Genomic DNA, 25,140 nt, shown 5'->3' on the forward strand with positions numbered 1-25,140 from the left:
TGGTGGTAGTATTGTGTTTGTTCCATACTGGATTTTCCTTCTAGCTGTTGCATTGCGTAGATATCTCATTTACATTGCATTACATTTGTACGATGGCAGAAGGACAGGGAAAACCTGTCTGTAGTCTGCCCTTTAAGTGCATTTGAACATTCTGCCCTCCATACTTATGTTCCTTCTAACCCTTTCTCTCCATTCCTGTACCCTCTTAATTGCACTAGATTTTTTTCTCCCCACCCATTCTAATATTACATTCTTTAGGTCCACAGTCCTGTCCATGAAGGGCTTTTGCAGGTCAAATGATTAATTGGTCCCTACAGTTTAGTGTATGTGCTCTCTACTCTATACTCTGTCTTTGATACTGTGCACCCATTCAATATCCCCATGTTTCAGCTGGTCTGTATTGATAAAAAAGCTTGCTTAGACCTCTAGTCATTGCTTATATCTTTTTTCTTCCATGCTGTACAACCTTTGTCTCCTTTCCCGTGGATTTCTTCTGGCAGTCTGATGTCTGTCTTCTTGCTTGGCCTACAGAATTGCACTCATTAACAGGATATTGCATGACCAGGATCCAGTGAAGTGGAAACATTATCTTGATGGTTCTGGAGCTGGGGCAAAGTCCCCTGAGTACCTCCTCACTGTTCTCCTGGTAGACTAATCAAAGTGTGATTACACTCTTAGATCCCTTTTGCTGCAGTTGCCCACCCCCATTGTACCATATTTCTGTTGTTGGTGTGTAGTTCATAGATTCATGGGTTTATACCCAAGTATCAGGCTAGTTGCCTTTACAGGCCATTTTAAGGCTAGCCGATTTCCCTTCAAAGGTGAGAATCAAGTCTTGTACCTTGTGTCTGTGAGATAAACACCTTAACCATTATGCCAACCCCCAACCCAGTGCATTTTTTTGAACCTGAAGTAACACCTTCAACATCCATGACTGGCTTTTCCAAACCTTTTCTCTTGACTGTTTCGTAACTCCACAATCTGCTGCTGCACTTATATTTGTGTTATCAGCAGAGAAAGTGATCCTTTGCTGTTCTCCTAAATACGACTGAAAGAAATAAATAGACCTGGACACAGAAGTGCCTACTGGTCTGTATTCAGCAATTCACTTTCCTTATTCTTCACACAGTCCCTGTCCCCATAACTCCCTGCATTGTACAATTTAATCATGCAACTACCCACATACCTAGTCTTGGTTCTGCCTCAGCCTCTAGCTGCTGACTGGTTAGGACTGAGTCAGATGATTTGGTTTAGCCAAGGTAGATCACATTTACTACGGCTCCCCTGTTAAATTTCCCTATAACCCAGTTACAAAACTGGATCAGTGTTGACTAGCAACTTCATCTGCTCATAACTACATGTTTGTTGTTGACTTGGAGACTGTTGACATCTAGGAAGATAACCAGAATGTCTCTCAGGAGTTTGTCACATGATTTTCCATGGTACTTGTGTTGTGCAGTTGTCAGCAATCTCCTTAGTCTCTGTTTAACCTCTGCTAAGTATACACCAGCTTTATGTAGATCGTGGGAGGCAGTCTGTCTGGTCCCTGGACTTTATCCTCACTTAGGGAAGGCAGTTCCCTCTCACCCTGCTGATTTTCCATTGTTAACAATTAATTGACTGATTGATTAATTAACTAACTAATTAACTAATTAAATTAATTCATTTTCATTTGTTGACTGGGTATGTCCAGCTGGGCGTAGAATCCCTTAAAAAAACCTTCATTGCTACAACATATGCAATACAAATGAAGACAGGTAAGTTAAACAGTGTCATCTTTGGCAGTGCAGCATTACACAGTATAAACACAGCACAGTAGTACATTAAACTGGTTCACATTACATGAAAACATATCAAATATGAGTACATTTACACTGGTACAATCACAATATCATGTTGAAATGGAGTATATTATATGCAAACATTTTAGTGGGACTGGTTAAGCATAGATATGTGTGAGTAAGCGCATAGATACCTATATCAAGGTGGGATTTAGACAAGTCCTTTAGGTTGTATTAGGGTAAAGTACCCTTTAGGGGGCTGAGTTGTATGTAGTAAGTTACAGATGTAGCAATGTTACTTGTGGACATCAGTGTGAGTAACTGTTAGTCTAAGAGTAGAAAGTGTAGCAGTAGTTACAAGAGACGTAGACTGTATGCGTTTTATTCACAACTGAATCTTCACTGTTGATTACTGTTCTATCAGTTCCTCCCTGCTTGCCTACCAGACAAAGCATTTATTAGTACTAATGTTTTTTCCAGGTCTTCCATGATCTCAGTCTTGGTTCTGTCTGGCCAGGTCTGTCTCTCCACCACCACACTTCCGTCTTGAATCCTCTTTTCAGTTTCTTTCACATTATAATTTTGCTACTCTCACCTTGTTGCCATTCGGACTGCCTCTTTGTAGTGTACCTCAGCTTCCTCACCACTACTCCCTTTTCATATTCTTTCCACCATTTGTATGCCCTATCTTTTGCACTAAATAGTGCACTCCTGTGTAGACATATTGGTTTTCTCCTCTTTTTTGTTTGCCTTTTTCTCGAGCCCTTGTCCTTTGCTGTGAGTACTGCATGCCAGCCCCACTTCCATCAGTTGGTCTCCGTTCTTGTAACTCATAGTTGACACTCTACCATTCTTGTCCACTCTAAACCACAGAGTGACAGGGCTTATCGGGCCGTCATCCACACACCTCTTATCCCGTCTGTCTTAGTTAGGACCCAGTCCAGAATTCAGACTTTTTCACTGTTATCTGCTCTCTCCTACCTTCCTTGCATCTCCTTCCTGATACAGTTTTTAGTCACCAAACTCTCACCTCACTCACCACCCTGGCTCTTTCCTTCAGTTTTCTGTTGTATATGTCTACTCATCCATTCTACAACCTTCCCTATACCCCCAACCTCCACTTCCACTATCCAGAGCCTATGTTACTCTCTCTCTCTCTCTGCTGGCTTTCATGTGATCTGGGATTATAGTTACATCCTCATCACCTACAGCACTGAGACCGACAAGACATAGTCAGCCCACCTGTAAGAACATTTCCAGGCTTTTCATGCCCCTACCCTTTACCCATTATCATCTGGCAAGACGGATCCTTCTCCCGATCTCTTCATCAGCACTAGAAGTCATCTCATGTAAGAGAATGGCCACATGCTGCCATTTTTAATACGTTTCTTTTGTTGCTTTTCCTTCAGGTTTCTTACTATTGTGCTTTCCTTTCAACTTTTGTGTTTGGAGATCTTTGCAGGTTCATCCTTTCCTTTTCTTTTATTTGTGTCTAGTTTGCAGTAGTTACTCTTCTCTCGCTTCCTTTCCTCCTGTTAAGTACCATTCCCTTTCCTTTTCTTAGTCAGTTTTTCACAGCGGAGAGAGACCTGGTCAAGCCTTTAGTACTGTTTTTTTTTTAAATATGTTCATCTTTTTGCTGTGTTTCTGAGTTATGGTTTTCAATGTTTTATAACAATTTTGTTGTTATTTATTACATAAAACAGCTTTTGTTTTGTGGTTTCCTTGCTATTTGTTTAGCTAGAGCAGCTGTGTATGTCTGTTTCATTACCATGCACACACACACAAATAAAGAAACATTTAATGTGTGTGGGGGGGATAATTTTTCTGAGCGCAGCAGTATCTGTGCTTTCTTTAAGCCTTCTACTTTTGAAATGTAGAAGGAAATACTTTGCACTGGAAAAGTTGAAGTACCCCCCCATTCCCAGTCATTTATGCATTATCCTTCTGCTCCCTCACCAGATCTACTACAAAAGGCCAGCACTTGCGGAAACAGAGCAGTCTGCTTCCCCTATGTGCCTATGTGCAGTTTCTACACCATCACCATGGCTTATTGTATGTAAAGTGGCTGCAATTCCAAGACCATTTTTTCTGTAGCATATTTTATGTTGCCTCAGAGCCTTTGTGGTTGATGTCAGTCTTGACCATGTTTGGCTGTCTATTCCATCTCTGAAGTCAGCAATCAGAGGTTGACGTGGAAAACCTTCTGTGTTTGCTTTTATGTTGGCTGGCACTCTGACCTTCAAGGTCAAGCCCAGTTCAGCCTTCAATTGTGTGAGGTCCATCAGCTCAACAGGACTTGTCACTGATGCTGGCTTTTATAATGCAGACTTACTTGTGTGGGCCCTAGCTATCTGGAATCTTGACCTCTGTATTGTCTTAGGGTCAGCTTCAGAGTTACCCTCACTAAAAGAACTGAGGAAAATCAAGTTCAAGAAGAATCACTTGGACTCATCTCCAAAATCTCCAGTCCAAGATATGGATGCAAAGGGTTCACAACTGTCACCAATTAGTAATCACAATTTTGAGGAAACCCTAGAAATGATTAGAGCCAACCTACCCACTGCTCTGACTCTGACTTTATACTGGAAGAGGCCTTTCCAGTCACCCAAGTCTTTTGCTTTGATGGATCCCCCCACCCAACAAAATGGTTCAGCCGGTGGGAGAGTCATGGAAGAAGACTGGCATGGTGAATCCTGTACCAAAGAGGCCAGACAGGAACCTCCAACCTCCTAAAGACTGAAATACTTTTGTTTGTACTCCAGAGGTTTACTGTGTTGGAGCTGCACCTGCAGTCAAGAAGGCCCCCAAGCCAGTAAGTCCATTGATCTCTGCACCCAGCAAAGAATCTCATGTGATGGACTGCTTCAGGGAGTGAGCTTCCTTCCCCTCCACCATGTCTCTGAAGGCAGAAAACTACAAGGTACATATAATCAGGCTTCTCAAGAGGCACATGCAAGAATCTGGAAGAGTTGCCAGAAGGTGAGCTGCAAAGAAACTTGCACCCCAGATGTTATTCTTGACCAGCATTTCCAGCATGACCATAAAGCTTTCCCATAATGCAGCAAACGTTTCTGCAGTTGTGGCAGGCACTAGAATAACTATGAATTGTTCCTTACGATGGAACCTTGTTTTTGGGACAGGAAATAAAAGCTGGACTAGAGAAGCAAAAGAAAGACCTTCACTGTTGCAGTGGTAAAGTGTCAAACTCCACAACACACATTTTGTGTGACACAATGTGGTCCAAACTAAATGTCATTTAGATGTAGCAAGAACCAGCAGGGCAGTAAGGGATCTGGAAGAGGATGCAATATCTTTCAGAACTGCTGTTGATACACAGGTGGTCAGCCTCGGCAAAATGGTCAGGAATATTGCATTGCACAAGAGGGGGACTTCAGCATACTCTTTGAAGACATGTTGGCTATTACCCTCTGGAATCAGTCTGGTGTTGTCTTTCTCAGAGTGGATGGTCATCACAAGGGACATTTTCATCACAGAAGTTATATCTGGAGGTTAAGTCCCCTTTCTGTCTCCCAGACCACAGTCCTATCCCCTTTGCAGATATCCCACCCAATCAGAAGTCTGCGGCAAGAATAACGTTTCCATATTTGTTAAAAAAATCCCATCAAACAGGTTCAACTGGACTGGGTTTTAAATTCTGCTTCTTTTTGGCATCCAATAAAAAGAGAGATCTCAAGCCCATTTTTGATTTGTGTGGCCAAAGTGCAGTCCATGTTTCTGTGTCTGCTAAATAGAGAGTGGGTGCACTCTTTGGACCTCCAGGACATGTAGCTTCACATATGCATGCTGTATTTTTAAGCGTCTTTTCCACAGGGCAGAATTCAAACTATCCAGTCAGATGTCTCACAGATTGTACAGAAACAATTTGTGATGACAGTCATTTGGCTCAGAGCACTGGGAGTCAGGGCAGCATCAGTTTACATGGTTCCATTCAAAGATTCAACTATTCAAAGATTTAAAGAAGAGTCAAAGATTCAAAGAAACTTTATTGTCATTTAGGACCGCACAAGTGCACCTAAATTAAATTACAAATGTCAGCTCACGAGAGAAATGCAGTGCAAGTAACACAGATACAGCGGTATCGGACAATAACATGAGAAAGAAAATAACATCAGAGTGGTTTTAGCAGATTCATGTCACATTGCTTCACTTTAGCAGTAAGAAAACACAAATTCACCACTTCACTGTGCCACCTATGTTGGAAATAATTGTTCTAAACAGTCATTACTGTAAAACCTGCACTTCCTTTGCACGCATTCAAGATGACAGGTTTTGGTTTAATGAATTTTGTGATGAGAAATGGAAAACATTATTCTGTAAAAATTTGTAGGTTATTTATTATAGTTGGTACTGTTACCATAAGCAGTTTAACAAGAGACCTTTTGTCTCTGTATAAAGTACTGAACACCATGCAGTTTTTACTCTGATCAGACATTATCAATCTATAATTGCAGTCTGGAGCAGTCCTGATTTAGGGTACTGCACTGTAGGTAAGTCAGAACACTTAAAGGGTCAGCTTTTGAGGCAGTGTAATGCAACACAGTTATATCATGAAATAAAAATAATACTGTTGCTTAGTATCAGTGCCTCAGTTTTGTTCTTCTTTATACTTTCACATTTATGCAGTTTTACATATTTTATGGAATATATTTATTTAGACTGTCATTTGGGCTGTCTCAGTCCTCCTCCATTTTGCTGATAGCATTGCTTTTCATTTGTTTCCAAAATAGCACATTGATGACATTGATTATGGAATGCAGCCGTTCATGTATAATGGTGTGGAGCCTTTGTTGGAAACAGGTAAGCAGAAACATATGTAGTAAGATGTGTTACCTATTCGTTCTCACTGTGAGTTGACTTCTCTGGTGCAAAACAAAAATTACTATAAGCAAGTTACTTACTTAACAGAATTCATGTTATGTTGAAGCATTCTGTTTTCTGCTGAATGTTAAAAAATTAGTTTGTTTACAAAGTTCTTACTACTTTTAAGTTTGGCATTTTGACCACTGTTCAAAAAAATGTAGGTGATATACATGCAGACTGTTTAAAACCCATATGTCTTCCCTGATTTCATGTTGGTAGGTGATATACATGCAGAATGTTTAAAACCCATATGTCTTCCCTTATTTCATGTTGGTGTGGTTCATCTTTAAGAGTCCACACAGTATTTGGATGGGACAGTACTTATAGTTAGCGTCTACAGTATAAAAGAAGTTGTATGTCCTTATGTTTTATGCTATACAATTCTATATCAGCCAGCCTGTTGTCCAGCACTATGCTCCCTCATCTCCCACTACTCCCCTACAAAAACTCTCTAGAGCTCAAACCAAGGTCTATTATATATATCTACAAACCCAAGTCTAAATCAGGGACAAATACATATGGCTATCACCCCTCTATTGCATGGAACAAACTCCCTCTTGAAATTAGAACTCTTACACATCCCAAACAATTTACATCAGCTAGAAAAGAATACTTTAAAAGACAATGGAGCTGCCGCTGTTCTCACCCTCCCTCAATGTATCCTTCTTACAGAAATACCTTCTTTCTCCTCTTTCTCTCCAGTTCCTTGTTATAACCAACCCTATTACCTCTTACCTAATCCATCTTTCCATTCCCCTCTACACTTTCTTTTCCTCTATGTTATTACCTACTAAGACATTGGTATTGTCATATAATAATATTTCTGCTACTGCTGACATGTTATTTCCTATGTATCTGTATCCTTATTTGTAACAAATTACTGATGTTTGTTTCTCACTTTAATGCACATTGTATTTTTCATATCTTCTAAGATTACCTGGAACTGTAAAGTTTGTATTACATGGAGCTTTTCTCCCTGGGCCTCTGCTGAAAAAGGGCTTTTAGCCCAGCCAGACATTCCCATTCACCAAATGTAAAATAAATAAATAATGTTAAAAGAGGTGGTATATAACATGCACAAAGTATGGGGAAATAATCTTTATACTCATCAACTAAAGTTGCTTGTACTTTTAGATTTCTGTAAAGTATGTATTTTAAGGGTGGCAGTGATGTAATACTCAGGTTTGGCATACTTTAGGAAAACTAGCCGGTAACCATTTGAAATACTGGGACCCACTTCAGCTATTCCCAAAATACGGAAATTGAATGGCCGAAAGGACAGACTTGCATATACCAAGTCTCAGATGGTCATTTCTCAGAATATTCCCTTTTTTCCAAGGTATGGTAAGCTCAGAGTTGGTATATATAAGTTTGGGGTGCTTTCCCCCCTTCAGGAGGTCCAGGGGAGCTTGTCCCTCTGCAAAAAATAAGTAAATAAATAAAAAAAAAACAAGTTTAAAGGAAAAGAACAGTGTTGTATATTTGAATTTCCAAGTGAGGATATTTCAGTAGGTAGCCAAAGTAGACACTGGAAGTGATTATACTTGTCTTTTTTAAGAAAACATTTTGTTTAGAAAGACGGGTTAACATCCACTTTTCTACTCAAAGATCTATGTTATCCTTCCACTGAATAGAAACACTATACCTCAACCAGTAGTTGTGTACTGTATAAATGTAAACAGCAGTTGTGAGAAGATATTGAAATCACAGATGGGGGCAGAAAAATACTGAATATCATCCTGAAAAACATCCCTGCCTGTTGTTCTAAACTAAATGTCCCCAACTGTCTTTTTGCTGTGATCACTGTGATGTTCTTCATGTAAACCAAACCTAATAAAAATGATATAATATTTGTGGATTTTTGAAATGGCAGCTGTGGACATGAGCGGTCACCTTGTGCCAGTCAACCTGCACCTTATATTAGCCTCCTCCGTTGCATCCTGTTGTTTGACTATTCATGGCCATGTACAATATTTTAAACAACTACATTAATAAAGTCATCCCTCTGAGGCATAAACATAGAAAACAATTCTGGAGATTTTGCAGTAAACCTAAGCTATGAACTTACAGAATCAAAAATTATTAAACTAAAAGAAAAGGATGTACTAAGTCCTCAGACTTTACCTAGTCCAGTGCAACAGCAGTAAGGACGACACGTGTGAGAAAGTAATTGAAACAGTCAAAAGAAGCAAAGATTCATTTGAGGTGCAACTTCCCTTCAAAATGGATGGCCTTTTTCAACTACTTCTGAAAAATGAATTAAAGGAACAAAATGCAGTAATTTTGAACAAGATATAAATAGTATAATAGGCAACAACTATGTCTAACAAGCTAGCATGAAGATTTGCAGAAAATTTCAGGACACAAAGGGGAATGTTTCCACTTTTTCTCCCAGCATCATGTTCCCACCTGGAATTATATCCAAGATGGTTACATCTGCCTTGGGAAGGTCAGAAACAGCAGTTATAATGGACTAGGTTAGATACAAGTAAGCCTAGTATGAGCACTGAAAAACAGCCTAATATAACTCTTACATTGTTAAGAGAGCAGTAAAAACTGTCTGTGTCTCTGATATCCAATAATAAGATACTGTAGTCCCAATCCATAAGAGAGACCCTTCATTAAACCCCAGTAATTACAGACTGATAGCCTAACAAGCATATTATGCAAGATGATGGAGAGAAGCGTACCTCTGATTATAATCTGGAGAGAAGCATACCTCTTATTATAATCTGGAGAGACGTGTACCTATGATTATAATCTGAAGAGAAGCATACCACTAATTATAATGTGGAGAGAAGTGTATTTCTGATTATCTGGAGAAAAGCGTACCTCTAATTATAATCTGGAGTGAAGCATACCTCTGATTATAATCTGGAGAGAAGTGTACCTCCAATTATAATCTGGAGAGAAGCGTAACTCTGATTATAATATGGAGAGAAGTGTACCTCCAATTATAACCTGGAGAGAAGCATACTTCTAATTATAATCTGGAAAGAAGTGTACTTCTAATTATAATATGGAGAGAAGCGTATCTGTGATTATAAACTGGAGACAAACATACCTCTAATTATATTCTGGAGAAAGTGAACCACTGATTATAATCTGGAGTGAAGTGTACCTCTAATTATAATCTGGAGAGAAGTGTACCCTCTCTTATCCACATTGCTAATTATATTCTGTTTCTATCACACCTCCTGTGTCTCTCTTTCTTTTCCATGCCTGATTCTGCCACTTTTCTGTACACAGCTCCCTGATTTATATCCCTTTTCATCTCCTTACATATGTCTTCAGCTCTGTAAGACCTACTCCTTTCTATCTTTAAAATTCATCTACACTCAATACCATATGGCACACCTGTCCCTACACTCCAACCACTTCCATCTTTCCTAGATACTTAATCTTTCTTTCCTCCTTCAGCAGATCTACTTACCTCTCCACATTTCATCATTTTTATTTCCCTACATTTAAATTTCTTCTCTGACTTTATATTACAATGTTTATACACTTTCTCATTCATCTCATGCTTAACTTTACCTTTAACCATGCACATTATATCCTTACTTTTTTATCTGATATTTTTGAGGCTGACAGTGCTTGTGTTAATTATTGTAATATTTCACATGGTTATTTATTTATATAATTCTTTGATTGCATCACATTATACATGCACTGCATGTAAAATGCTTGTATTTCATTTCTGCATACATTATGTATGTATGCATACAGTGTGTACACTTTGAAAATTTGTTAAATTTTTGGATCTTTTTCCCCAAGCCGGTCCTGAAAATGGGTTTCATCCCTGTCAGACTCTCCCAGTCAACAAATGTAAAATAAAATGTAAAATAAATAAATAAAGGAAGGACTGAATAAGTATAAGTGATTCAGATCTTTTTTCTAGGAATTATGGGAAACGTCTTTCTCCTTATCTTAATCTAATGCAGCTGTACCAAGTGTAGTTCATGTATACTTGACTTCATGTACAGTATGACTGTCACTCTAGATGAACATTTTTTTCAATACAGCCTACCATAATCTGACAACATTTTTTGAAAGCATACCTCATGAGAGACAGATACATAAACTTAAGGTAAATAAGGCCATAATAACTTGGTGCCACAGTTGGCTCTGTGGTTGTACACAACAGGTAAGAATAAAAGAGGCCTTATTTTATTACTATACATTGTAATTACTGGAGTCCCTAAAGGCTGTTTCCTGATGCCAAGTTTTTTGGTATTTTTTTCTCAGCCATTAAAACTGGCTGATTTATCTTTGCTTCTGAAAAAAGGCAATGTAAGAATTATGTCCTCTTTCTTTAAATTATTGGTGCTGTTAGTATTATGGTCATGTATTGTGTTTTTTTTTTTTATGTACTGGCCAGCTTCAAAGATCACATGTGATGTGGGGGTTCAGAAAATTGTGTGAAGGGGTACATCAAGCCAGAAACTAGGGAAATACCTCCAAATATAGGTACATCATGTGCAGGGATAAATCAGGTCTGAAAAGAGGAACATTCCTCCAATATAGGCACAGTTAAGATGTCTTCTTAGAGGCTGAACACAAGGAGATGCACAGACTCAATGAACATTAATATCAACAGGACTTTGAATCATGACAGCTTCAAATCTCAAAGTCTGATATACATGTGGAATAAACTCCCCATCTCAGTTATGCACAGCCCTCCCCAATCCATTCCTTCATGAAAGACTTCCAGCATAGGACCTATGGCATCTTCTACTCAGTGGCCAATAGATCTTAAAGTAATTTACTAAGCCTTTAGACCTATGTAAAGTTATTCTGATGAATTTCTTTGCAAAGAGATTCTTGGAAACATGAACTTGATCATGTTGAGGTTTTGTTGGTATCCATCCTGACTTCACTCAACTCCATTAGCAGTGATTGCTAGAGCCTTGACTGTGTGTCTTCATTATGTACCAGTGCAGGTGGGTATGTATGGGTCATTCTAGCCAGCACCTTGGACACTTTGGGCATGTGCAGGGAACATCAGGGATTTAAAGAAAATTATAGATCTTAGTGCATATGATAGCATGTATCCTAGCGAGCTTAACTGTAGCCTTCAGAGAAATGAATGGGCCAACTGAGTGATGGCAGGAAGGCTTGGTGGTCAAGGTGGGATTGGTGCAAACAAAAAAAAGAAAAAGACATCAGAAGTTTACACTAATGCATATGTGAGTGTTTACTGGTCTTGAGATGAATATTCACTGGTGGTTAGTAAAATGAAGGGGCATAGATATAAGCTGAATTGCATTAGCTGCTGGAATATGGAAGTGTATTGACTTCATTTAGCCAACATCCAAGTTTGTTTTGATCCTGAGGTTGTATCTGCACATCCCCATTTCAGTTGGCAGTTAAACATAGTAAACAACTCCGGCTTCATTTTCTCCTTATACATGAATGTTCAAACAGGTAACAAGCACAGATAAATTCTATTTAAAACTAATAATTTTTGATACACGTCAGTGTCAGTGGATCTGCAGGTAGCACACTTGCCTTTGACTCTGAAATCTCAGAAGGCTGTGAGCATTATTCCCTCATCGGGTACTTGGATTCATTTTCCAGCACTGGTATTAAAGTGCTGAATTTCTTAGTGTTCCATCTTTTGGATGAGACATTAAACTGGTGTTAAAGTCTCCTCCACAAGTAAGTATGAAACTTGTATGCAGCTAAGGTATAAACTTTTACAAAAGATCCTTCCTAAATATATACTTTGGGTAGCATAGTTATTTATTTCTCTCCATTCCTAACCTTGAAAGAAAAGAAATCAGCTAACGAGAGATTTCCTGGCAAAATAAAGTTTGGTTTGTATACTTTAACAGGTAATCTTTTAAAAATAATAGCTACCTCTGATCATAAATATGGGGCTAAGGACCAAAATCCAAGACCACCAAAAATTATACAAATATTTGCTGGTCAGGCTCAGATGTATTATGAGTATCCTGTAGCAAAAATATGTCAACATCTTGCTTTTTTAGCAATGCAAAAATAATCTACAGTTTTACAGATGATATTATACTATTTACATTTAATATTAGGATTTAAATTGATAGATTCCCCCTACCTCATGTTATATACCTCAGTTTATTTATTGAACCAGTTGACTCACTTTCCTTACAAACGTCTACATTACCCCCTCATCAGATAAGAGCAAATATCTTTTCATGGTCAGATACTGGTTCATGTGCCTTCCCCTACACTGTCTTCTTAGAAGGGGATTCCTGAAGAGAATCTAAAACAATCCAGAGATGGCAGAATAAGGTCTTCTACAAAATTATTAGAAGCCACTTTAAGTTCAGGCTTTTTACTGCATTAATGCAGTATCAGGTCTATATTAAATCAATGAAAATCCATTACATCGAATACCAAAACAGCGACACGTATTACTTGAACCGCGAAAATACTGAACGCACTAAATAGCAAAATTTAAAATATCGAATGTTCATAGTCAGCTAACCCCACCACCCGCTACATACTACCTACCCCAACAAAAGAAATAAACCACATACATACACTAACCAAACCCTACTCCTAACCCTAAAGTAAAGCACCAAAACTCAATTTCTAACCCTACACTAAACCCCGCATACACAACTATCTATGCACTATCCTTAACCCTCTCCCTAACCCTAAGGTCCGTAACTACCGCATACTTTCCCTACGGAGATATACCCAAACAAAATAAATAATACACATAAATACATTTCACAAAACCCTACTTATAACACTACACTAAATCTTACACACATTACCTATCTATGCACTTACCTTAACCCGCACCCTAACCCTAAGGTCCGTAACTATCACACACTTACCTTACAAAGCTATACCGCAGACGGGCCAAGCAAAACGCTTCCACATTTTGAATTTTCCGGTTTTGCACGTTCAATGATTATGTATTTCGCGCAGTACGTGTCGATGATTTTGTTTTCGCATAAATGGAGTTTTGACAATCTAATAGGAACCCTCACTATCTACTACAGAAGTCTTTGATATGTCCTTCTTCACAGTATTTATCACATTGCACATACAGATTTTTGTTTTAAAATGCTGTAACGCCCCCCCCCCCCCAAAAAAAAAAAAAAAAAAAAAAAAACATTTCTTGTGCTGCCTTGGATACTACATGCATCTGCTATAATCCATGAACATTTGACTTCATAATTGCAATTAATGTCCATCTTTAACTTACTTTTCAGTTAATTCCTCCCATCCATATCTCTCAGCCTCTTAGTTCAAGAAATCCAGAGAAAGTGAAAAGGCCCAAAATCAGGGACAGATTTAAAATATTGTTTTTACAAACTTATGAAGCTGATAGAATAAAATATTTTGCGTCAGCACCCCTTTATAGAATAAAAGATTTTGCATTAACATGCCTTTTTTTGAAGGATATGAAGTCTAAAACTCAAATGTCTGTCATTGTTTTGATTTCAATCCTCAATGATTTGTCAGAAAACCGCAACTTTTATGATGAACAGACCAAATAAACAAGGAAAAAAATCTGAACAGTTAAGAAGTATGCTCCCATCCTTCAGTCCAAATCCTGTCTGACTACATTTTTTAGGCTGTAGTAAAGTACAGTAATTCTGCAACACTTGTCTTAAACATGATTCAACCAAAAAAAAGTATTTTGTGACCAAACAAATATTTTTCACTGTCAGTTCAAATGCAGGTCATACAAAATAAAGTATGAGCAGGGTGGACCCTTTTTCCATTTCTCAGAGTTTGAAACAGTAAGATGTAAGGCTTCCTCTGACTCTAAGCCATTGTTGTATAAAGGTTCTTAAATAAATAATGCAGAGCTCAGTTTTGTAGATTAATCATTGGTAACAGATGTGAATTCTGTATTCCCAGAATAAGTAACTGTCCACAGGGGCTCCCGCTGTGTTCCATCTAAAACACAAAAATATTGCCGCTTGACAAGATTCATACTGTCACCATTCTATCTGATGTAGTCTTACCTAGATTCTTCTGTACTGAATCTGCAAAGAAAATTAGATGTATTTGCATCACCAATACCACTTTCACATTCTGAGTTTCCACAAAAAGTTCTGAAGCTTAAGATGTCTTATATGTTTTTCCACAATTGTCACTGGCATGGAACAACCCAGTGATTCAAATAGCAATAAGGTAAAGTCGAAGTGAACAGAAAAAAGCCTCTGCATCAACAAAATCATATTCTTTTTGAATGAGACTAATGACAAGAATTCCCTAACATTTTCACCATCTTCAGTGTTAAGCGAAAAAGCACCGTCTAGGTCAAGCATCTTCTGAGTGTTTAATGTGCCTTATTCTAGCAATAACAGTCAAAACATCTGTAGTCTCCTCATGCATGTTCACAGAATTGCCCCAGCTCCCTTTCGGCATGCTGCAGAGAGAAATTTTCCAAGTGCTCTGAACAAATTTCCTGTCATCTGTATTGCAGTTTCTACTTATTAATTTCTGATCAGTAGGAGCATAAGTTCTCCGGTTCGATCCTCGGCTAGAGTGCCTTCTGTGCGGAGTCTGCATGTCCTCCCTGTGGTCGCGTGGGTTTCCTCCGGGTGCTCCGGTTTCCTCCCACATCCCAAAGACATGCTGTAGGTGGATTGGACACTCTAAATTGGCCCTAGGTGTGAGTGTGTGTGTGTGTGTGTGCCTTCTGTGGAAGGTTGGGTGCCGGGCTGGCAACTCGACACTGTAAAACTCCACTGCCAATCATGAGCGGACAGGTGATCCGCTGTGGCGACCCCTAACCAGGAAAAAGCCGAAAGAAGAAGAAGGAGGAGCATAATTTCAAAATGATGATCTGCTTTTCCATATTGCTGGTCTGCAGATAGTGGACACTGCAAATTCAGACCGATATATGGTACTTTTTATTCAGTGCCTGTGTAGAACTTCTACAGAAGGTGAATGGTCTATGTTACCCATTTCCTTTGGGAATACAATGGGTGTATCTTTTACTGTGCATCTAAAGGACTGTTGATGTTGGCTGTTTTAATAATCAGGATGAAACAGTTCTGTTACCTCTTTGTTTGCCTGTTTGTTTTCCATTTGATATAGGATAGACTGTTGATTTTGTTTGTGGAGAAGTTGTTGGGAGTGATTGTTTTATTCTCCTTCATGTATGAATTGTTACTATTTGCATTGTTTTTACTGCATTTGCTGAAAGGTATGCCTTTTGCTGGAGAAAAGAATTCTGATAGCATTTGTCCTAAGTGTTGTGTAATGACTACTGATATGCATTGTTAAACTTCATTAAGAAAAGTAAATACATGAAATAAAGTTTCTTGCCAAAATCAAAGGCAAGAGTGGAAAACTGTCTCTTCTTAAAATTCCTTGGAACATTAGTGCAAACCCTGGAATATCAAGCGTGCAAGAGCAAATAGATGGAGCAGGGCTGATTTACCATTCAAAAAAAACTTTCCTAGTAAGTGTAATCTCCCTAATCCTAAATGATAAAAAGAAAGCCCTGCAATATTTTTACATTTGTTTTGATGTGTTTGAGATTGCAGTATGAGTGAGCAGTTTCTACAGTTTTGCAGGGTGTTCTGTTTTTCCTATAGATGTGTAGTTATGAAGTTAGCACATTTAACAGTGAGGATTGTGAGGACCTATCGGTTGTAGTGGAGCTTGCTTCTCTGCAAAAAACACTTTTAACATTGATGCCTGTAGATTTTGAGTGTATGTGTTTCGGTAAGAGTACATCACTGAGATTGCTATGGGCAGGCTGTATATCAACTTCTCATATGCGACCACGAAAGGGAAGTAAGACTGTGATATTGTGAAGTATTTACTTTTTATTTTATTTACCATATACTATCCAATGTAGATCAGTGTTTCAGCTGATCAGATTTTAGGTGCAGTCCAAGAAAAGTGAGAGCAAAGTAATATTAAACAAACAAGTAGTTTATATTACAGATCAAAAGTACAAATATATATTACGCATGCAAAAATTGTATAACAACATTATACAAGTCTGTCTAACACAGAGGGAGTTGATCTAATACAAAATCCAGCATCCAAAAACGCAATACTAATTCCCCTTACTGGCAGGTACTTTTTGTACATGAATAGCAGGGCTCTGGGGGTGTCGGCCAGAGTAGTCACCGGTTCATCTAGCACCTGAAGCCATTGTCTATTCTGATTCCTCTCGCAACAATGACTTGAAGAACACAAAAAAAAAAAAAAAAAAAAAAATTCAGGCGTGTTAGCAAGAAGTAAGCCTTCAAGTGCTTGAAGAGCAAAAAAAAGATCCTTTACTTTAAACTTTAACAAGTCATTTGCTACATATGTAGCAAGTGTTTTGCTACAGTTTAAATACTACTTATGAAATGCTGAAGTACCTTAGCCTTGACTGCTAATGCACTATTTACATTCATTTCAGAATTTCACTAGCTCACTGTCTCCCAACTGGCCATCTCCTGATTGTGTCCCCTAACATTTTGCACGCAAGTCGGCTGCCCCCCTTCACCACACTCTTATTAGCCTCCACTTTAGGTGTAGGGGTAAAGCCCCCCCCCCAACCTTACAAAATGCTTGCAGTTGTTGGTCTCGCACTTTTAATAGGGTGCCAAAGAAAATACAGTGTGATTTCTTTTGAATCCCACCACACCAGCCCAACTATTCTGCACATCATGAGGACTTTTGTATTATTAGAAAAATCCATACATTGTCATTATGTTGGGTTTCTCCGTGCTTGCCTTGCGACAGTCTACTTTTCATGTGTCTGCTTTTCATCAATCTCTCCTTTGGTGGCCCATATTTACTTCATAAACTGAGATGATACTGGTGTTTTATGCTCCTGTTTTTGGAAGATACTCAATATTCACTGCCATCCTGTTTGGAAGATGCTGTTAATAATTAACTAGTAAGGTATAACCCATATTATCTTAATGTAGTTACTTCTCTGGTGGAAAGCTAACCGATATACAACAACATGAAGTATTCTTGGTGTGATCATTCCTATTTTTATCTGTCAGTCTGCCTATCTCCCTATCTGTCTGTCTAGTGTGAAGCCCAGGCATTTCAACTACACTCAGCAGTCTATTTTTTGTAACACTGATCCTTTAAAATTAGCCATGCTTGTGATAAGCCTGTAAAAGTGTTTTACTTTACAGGAGGTTAATTTCACTGACTTTTTACCATTGCGTTATGTATAAAGTAGTATGTAAAAACTGTAGTTTACTCTGATGCTATATTTAAGTGGTGAGTTATAATGTGCTATGATTTTTTTAAGGGAGATTAGAGTGAATTTTTTGGAATGCAGTGTTGCTAAGTCATACATTATTTTATTATTGTATTTTTATATTTGTTAACCGGGTTAGTCCGACTGGGCCAAGACAGCCCTTTTTCAGTGGAGATATGTGGAATAAAGCTCCAGGAAAGTAATTACAGTTTAAGAAAAACCAAGCAATTCAAGTTGTAAGATACTTAACAGTACAAAATAGAGAGAAATGTACAATACGAATGTATACAAGGCAAAAGTACAGTATTTTGAGAATGCAGTAACAACATAGTTGAGAAATTTGGTTGGCATTAAGTTATTTATAAGGAATGTAGCAAGGCCTAAAGTAAGAAAAATTCAGAGTAACATCATGACATAGTACAACAAAGATGCATTTAATAGCATAGATACTAACTGCAGAGAGCATAATATATCTATATATATATATAGTTTAGGTAGATACCTGGCAAATATGTTAATTGAGAAGAAAAGAAGAAAACTTCATTAGGTAATTTCCTGACAAGTGCAGATCCATGCATGCTGGAAATGAATTTTTAGTTGTTTTTTGAATTCATCACTTTTAGTAGTGGAGAGATGGGACAATGGAAGTTTGTTCCATGAGTATGCATTTGAATTACTGTAAAGTATTTTTCCAATATTTTTGTTTGGCTTGGTCACCTGCAGAAGGTTTTGTTGTGTGCTTCTGTGGTCACCATTGAGTGTATAGGGTTTAATTATGGTTGTAAGGGCAGGACAGGAGTTGGGGCTATTTAGGCTGCTGTGTGCAATTTGTAGTTGTGGTATTTGAAGCATGTGGTGAAGCTCAGGCCATCTTAAGCTTTTCAGGGATATACAATGATGGGATTTGTAGCTATTACTGGCTGTGAATCTGACTAAGTTGTTATAGGTGGTTTCTAATTTGGTTAAGAGATTATTTTGGAGGTTAGTAAGTATGGGAGCAACATACAGCAGGGATGGTAGAATAAATGTTTGAGCCAGTATAGGTCTAGATTTGTTAGGTATATAGTTGTTGTTGTGGAATAGAAGACCTAGTTTTTGATTGGACGTCTTGATACAGTTTAAGATATGTAGGTCGAGTTTTAATTGTTTGTCTATAGTAATGCCAAGCAATATTGTGTTTGAGTCGGTGGCGATAATTGTATTATCTAAGGATGATATGGTGAAGTTGCCTTTAGCTGGATTGAGGATTTTTGGAAGGAAAGGGAGAAGCTTGGTCGTTTTGGGGTTGAGAAGCAGGTTGTTTTCAGTTAGCCATTGTACTAGGTGCAGAGATTGCTGAGTAACAGTGTGGAGATTTTGTATATTGTTGGAGGTGTTAATAATTGTGGAATTGTCTGCATACTGTATTAAAGTTGAGTGGGGGCCGGAGACGAGGATGTTATTTGTAAATAGATTAAAAAGTAGAGGGCCCAGAATAAAATCCTGGGGAACCCTGGTTTTAACAAGACGGAAAAGGAAGAAGGATGTTTGCATCTGACGGACTGATATCTGTTTAGAGGTAGCTGTTAAACAGGGAGGTAGTGGAGGTAGAGAGTTGTAGGTTGGAAAGTTTGTTTAGGAGGATGGAATGGGAAACGGTATCAAATGCTTTGGATAGGTCAAAGAACAGAGCTGATATGAGATTGTTATTATCGCTGGCTTGGGCAGTGTTGTGTGTGAAAGATAGGAGGGTAGTGGTAGTACTGTGCGTGGGTCGGAAACCATGCTGTGTGGGTGTAATTAGATTTGCCTGTAAGAGGTGGTTTAGTATTTGTCTATGTATACATTTTTACAGTTTCTTGGATAAGGGGGATAATATGGCAATAGGCGTGTAATTTGAGGGTTCTATAGAATTTCCTCCATTGTGGAGGGATATTATGAAGAATTTTTTCCAGATATCTGGTACTGTATTTTCTTAGATGGATCTGTTGATAAGTATAGCTACAGGGTATGCTATGGATTCAGCTGCATGTTTGAGAAATAAGGGAGGGAGTTTGTCGGCTGATGGGGAACAGGGTTTGAGTTTGTTAAGAAGTGATTTGATGAAGGAAGTTGCTACGGGTGCTAGGGAGAATGAGGAAGGAGATGAGGTGGGAGGTGGAGTCTTTATATCAAGAGTTTCTGGTTTAGTAAGCTTTTCTATTGTTTCAATGAAAAAGTTGTTAACTAGAGTTGCAGTTTCATTAGAAGGTTTGTTAGGGAAGGGGTTTGGTGAAGAGGGGTTCCCTGGAGATAGTAGTTTGTTTATTGAGTACCAGAATTTCATTGGGTTGGAATGTGGGTTGCTCAGAGATTTTTGATAAAAAAAATTTTTGTCTAGTAGGACCTACTTTTTTGTTTGGTTGTGAAGCTGTTTATATAAGTTCAGGTAGAATGTTGAGTTGCTATTTTTTTTCCATGCCCTCCAGGCACTGTCTCTCTTGTTCATAAATGATAAAGTTGCCTGGTTTAGCCATGGTGCATAATTACATTTTAGGGTTTCTAGGTATATATTGTTGAAGCTTTAGACAGCCATATTAAAGGGTAATGTGTGTAGAAATGACCAGTTTACTGTGGACAGTAATTCGTTTAGGGTTACAGGGTTGTAATTTTTAATGTTACAAGACTCTTTGTATTGGTGGCTCTTGTTAAGAATGGGAGAGTGTCTTACTACTGAGGTAGGGAGGTGGTCACTAAGGGAGCTAGGTAGGGTGGAAGGATTATGATAGCACTGGGGGTTTGATACTAATATCCAGTCGATGACAAAGACATTCTTGTAATTTTTTGCTGCTGCATGGGTGAGGTGATCAGCTGGGCAAAGCAATAAAGGTTTATTGAGTAGCTAGGGGATGCAGTGTTAACAATATTCCATTCAATATTCATATCCGCAATGATGATGGTTTCATAGGGAATGGATATAGAATTCCAAGAAAGAAACTGCTCGAGTATGGGAATGTTCTTACCTGGGAGTATGTAAATTGCTGCAATGACAAGTTTTTTGTGTTGATTTAGGTTACAGGTTGCTATAAGTATTTTTTGAGGGCAGAAATCAGGGATAGCTATTAAGAGGGGGGAGAGAGAGAGAGCTGGTCAGAGTAGAGCATAGCTACTTATCCACCTTTTTCTTTTACTTCTATCCAGTCAAACAATATTATAACCAGGGGAGTGAATTTCGCAGTTTGTAATATGAGGTTCTAGCCATGCCTCAAATAGGAGAAGTATATCTGGGTTATATTGAGAAATCCAGGTGTGAAGGGGGTACTTTTATTGACAATTCTTTGTATATTCATTGACAAAAAAGATATATTTTTGGAGGCTTGTGATCGTAATGAGTTATTTGTGAGGCATTTGGAATGGGAGTGCTGTATATGTATGGTTAGAGTGCTCTTGTCAAGGGCCTGGGTTGGGGTGAGTATCACCAGATAAGAGTAGTGTTGTGATTTGAAGTATTTATATGAAGAAGTATTTGCAAAGGAACTGATGTTTTGTTTTGATGAGAGGTTGGGCATTTGGTATGTACAATATTTTGAACTTGTGAAATGATATATTGGTATTGTTAAAGAGAGGGGGCAGTAGGGGTGGACTAGTTATTTGTATGGTGGATAGTGAGATAAGAGAGTGTGGGAGATGGGGTGGTAGGCAGGTGAGGAGTATGGTAAGTGGTTAGAGCTGAGAAAAGAATTAGAAATAGGAGGGAGAGAAACAGAGTTTTGAAACATATAACCATGATTTAGTTTCAGTTCTGACCTAATTAAAGGGTAGCAGTTTATTTAAAGTTAGTAGAAGAAATTAAGATTGACTGAAGCATTTTATAAAGTGAGTGACTGAAAGAGTTAAACACAGGTAAGGCTTAGGAGGGGTGGGGAGTGGGTGTGGCAGTTAATGGTGATGTGGGATATGAGTAGAAGAGAGGGGGTGTCTATTGGCTAATGTGGAGGTGGGGAAAAGCAGGTTTAGCTATGAAGGAAATTGTCAGGGGTGGTTGGGAATGGGGGTAGGGTAAGGGAGCAGAGTGAGCCCAAGTGCAGTGAGGGTGAACGGAGTGGGATGAGCCAGAAAAAAAAGGGACCAGGACAGCTTCCAAAAAAAAAAAACAGTCAGAAAAACCAAGCTCAGTCAATTCCAGCTCAGTGTATCTCAGTATCTTCCTAATAGCTAGAAATCTTGTGCTACTAATCTAGTACAGTATGGGGAAAAGAACACCACTTCTATAGGGAAAAACAGTACAAGTATGGGCTGCAGGTACATTAGGTAAATCATTTCTAAGAGAAAGAAATTAGTTTTAAGTAATTGACTTAGGAATACAATAGGAAGAGAAAAATAAGGGGGGCAGTAGTGTGCTTACAGTAAAAGGCTATAGACAAATGTCTTCAGTTAGAGGACAGATTAAGTAGAACTCTAGCATACACTAGTTTGACTGAAAGCACTTTAGTTTTCCACCGATGCAGGGTCTCACAGTGCAGGGCAGCCAGACATCCTTTGCTTTGTTGGAGGTTGGCCATGACACAGAATAATACTTTTGCTGAAGGGATTGGAAATAAAAAGGAAAAGAAGATAAATATTAGGTCTGAAGTTCTAAAACACTCTGATTGTCAAGTAACTAAGATAGAGGATGCAGGGGAGGGGCAGCATACCTTGTAAGAAACAGCACAATTCTATGAGCAACACAAAATGCAAGGAAAATAGAGAAAAAAGAGGTAACCATAGTTGACACCAAGCTATTATAACATACACTACACTATTATGTATTATTACAGATGTTATGAAGAGAAAACAGTAAATTCTAAGATACTACACACAATTTAGCATTCTCTTCTTAAAGTCAGGAATAACAACAGTGGTACTGTACAGAAACACAGTAACTACTAAGATGCTACACACAATTTAGCATTTTCCACTAAAAGTCAGGAGTAACAGTGGTATTCTAGAGACACACAGTTACTACTAAGATGCTACACACAATTTAGCATTCTCCACTAAAAGTCAGGAATAACAACAGTGATATTATACAAAAACACAGAGTCACTTGTATCCCTCGGAGGTTACAGTAAGTTCTGTTCTAATGGCCAAACAGGTTACTGATCTAAAAGTACTGATAGCAGGCGACAATATTCACATTAGTGAATAAAGCAGCATTGTACCTGTTATTTAAAGCCACAATATGCTATGAGTATAATTCTATGCTGGCATAACAAAAATAACAACAAGAATCACAAACAAAAACAATACCAGGTAGTACTTAAATGTGAGCACACTACTGGGAATTCCTGTGAAGCAAGGGCAGAAAAGCTAAGTCAAAAGATGGTGCCTTTCTACATCATTATTACTGATTCTTCTGTAATGGAGCAGGACTGGGAGGGAGGAGTGCAGGTTCAAGGTGGGGAAGGGTGATAGACACAAAGTAATTCAAGGTTGTAAGTCAAAAAAACTGCACCAGGCCAGCTTCAAAACAAAAACAAAAACAAAAAAAGCAATCAGGAAAACCAGGCTCAGTCAATTCTAGGTCAGTGTATCGCAGTTTCTTCCTAAGAACTAGAAATCTTGTGCTACTAATCTAGTACAGTGTGGTGAAAAGGACCAACACTTCTACAGAGAAAAACAATACAAGTATAGGCCACAGGTACATAACATAGGTAAACTTTTTCCAAGAGAAAGAAATTAGTTTTAAGTGACTGACCTAGGAGTACAATAGGAAGAGAAAAAAATGGGGGGGGGTGGCAGTAGTGTCCATACTTACAGTAAAAGGCTATAGCAAAATGTGTTCAGTTTAGACATATTAAACACAACTCTAACATACACTAGTTTAGCTGAAAGCACTGTAGTGTTCCACCGATGCAGGATCTCACACTGCAGGGCAATTTGACAGCCTTTGGTTTATTGGAGGTTTGCCAGGACGCAGAATAAAACTTTTGCTGAGGGGAATGTGAGCACATTACTGGGAATTCCTATGAAGCAAGGGCAGAAAAGCTAAGTCAAAAAGCAAAACATGAATACATACACTAATGCTGACAGCAACAACAACAGTATTTCTGAGACTGTCTGCAGATGCCCTTTGTTCTGTTGCATTTATTGATGGAAATTTTAATACATTAGCATTTTAAGCTAGTGGTGTGCACACTACTTGGACCCTTTTTTAGTCTCCTCTCCTCCCTATGCCATAATCTATTGCTTTCCCCACTCTTTTGCTGTGGTTACATTAAAGGAAGTCAATCCCCAGTAAAAGTTATCCATTCCTAATTAATGTCCATCAGATTGACCTTATGTGTAAGTTTGTTAAACATCTAAGGGCACTAGGGCACTGACCTAGAGTAAGCTTAAGTAGCTAATTGTTTTTTTTTTCTGGTGATGCTGCCTGGTTCGCTTTGTGATTCAACCCTCCATTCTCAGGCTCACTCCACTACAACTAAATTTATTTTAAGCAAGCCACTCCCACTAGTCACATGTATCCTATCAAATTGCCTCTTCCTAATAATCCTACCACACTACACAGCCCAATCACTTTTTAATTAACTAATTACTCTGCCCCACCTACACTCACTTCAAATTGTTATTCTCTCAAATTCACTGCTAGAATTATCATCTGTAACTAACTGTACTAACTTACCTAACTGAAATATAATTCATTGCAATAAGCCATTTGTACAAAATGAAATGCTGGCCCTATATATTTCATTTTTCATAAGTCTCTCACTAGCAGCCCATCTAACTTCTTACCATTCTCAGCTAAACTTTCATCTATCCCACCAAGGAATTGTATCCCCATGCCCACACCAAATAAAACACACACATTTTGTAATATCTCCAGCCTTCTATAAACCCACACTCTTTGATCACTTAACATATACCATAACACCTCTTCAGTACTCACCACACATCTCCTTTAGGTATGATAAATTCATAACCAAATTCCTTAACACTCTTGTAAATATTGCATCCCAACATGCAATTAGTGGTGATGTCCACCCAAACCCTGGCCCCACAACCTGCACACCACAACCTATAAACACATCCACCCTCCTGTCTCACAATACCTTAAACCAACCTAGAAATAGATCAGATCTACTACTCTTAAATGCAAATATCAGAAGCATACTTAATAAAATTCAGGATCTTCACACTACCCTCTCATGGTACACACTTGATATAGTACTGCTAACAGGAACATGGTTAAAATCACATATTGATGACAACAAAATTATTTCTCTTGGTTACAATATTCTAAGGGCAGATAGAAAGGACAAAAGAGGTGGAGATTTGGCCATACTTTTTAAAAGTAAC

The 25,140-nt window shown here is 38.3% G+C and overlaps 1 protein-coding gene across 3 annotated transcripts in view; it reads left to right on the forward strand.

The window, feature by feature from the left end:
- Positions 1-25,140, forward strand: part of NFKB2 (nuclear factor kappa B subunit 2) — a 396,915-nt gene that overhangs the window by 173,750 nt on the left and 198,025 nt on the right. For all 3 annotated transcript variants that reach the window (XM_044056528.1, XM_044056530.1, XM_044056529.1), the window contains one exon: positions 6,533-6,602. In XM_044056528.1, the coding sequence (XP_043912463.1) occupies positions 6,533-6,602 (70 nt within the window). The remainder of the gene's footprint in view (positions 1-6,532; positions 6,603-25,140) is intronic.

The sequence above is a fragment of the Protopterus annectens genome, chromosome 14.part0 (genome assembly GCF_019279795.1).
Source record: "Protopterus annectens isolate FY-2018-M chromosome 14.part0, PAN1.0, whole genome shotgun sequence".
In the NCBI taxonomy this organism is placed as follows: Eukaryota; Metazoa; Chordata; order Ceratodontiformes; family Protopteridae; genus Protopterus; species Protopterus annectens.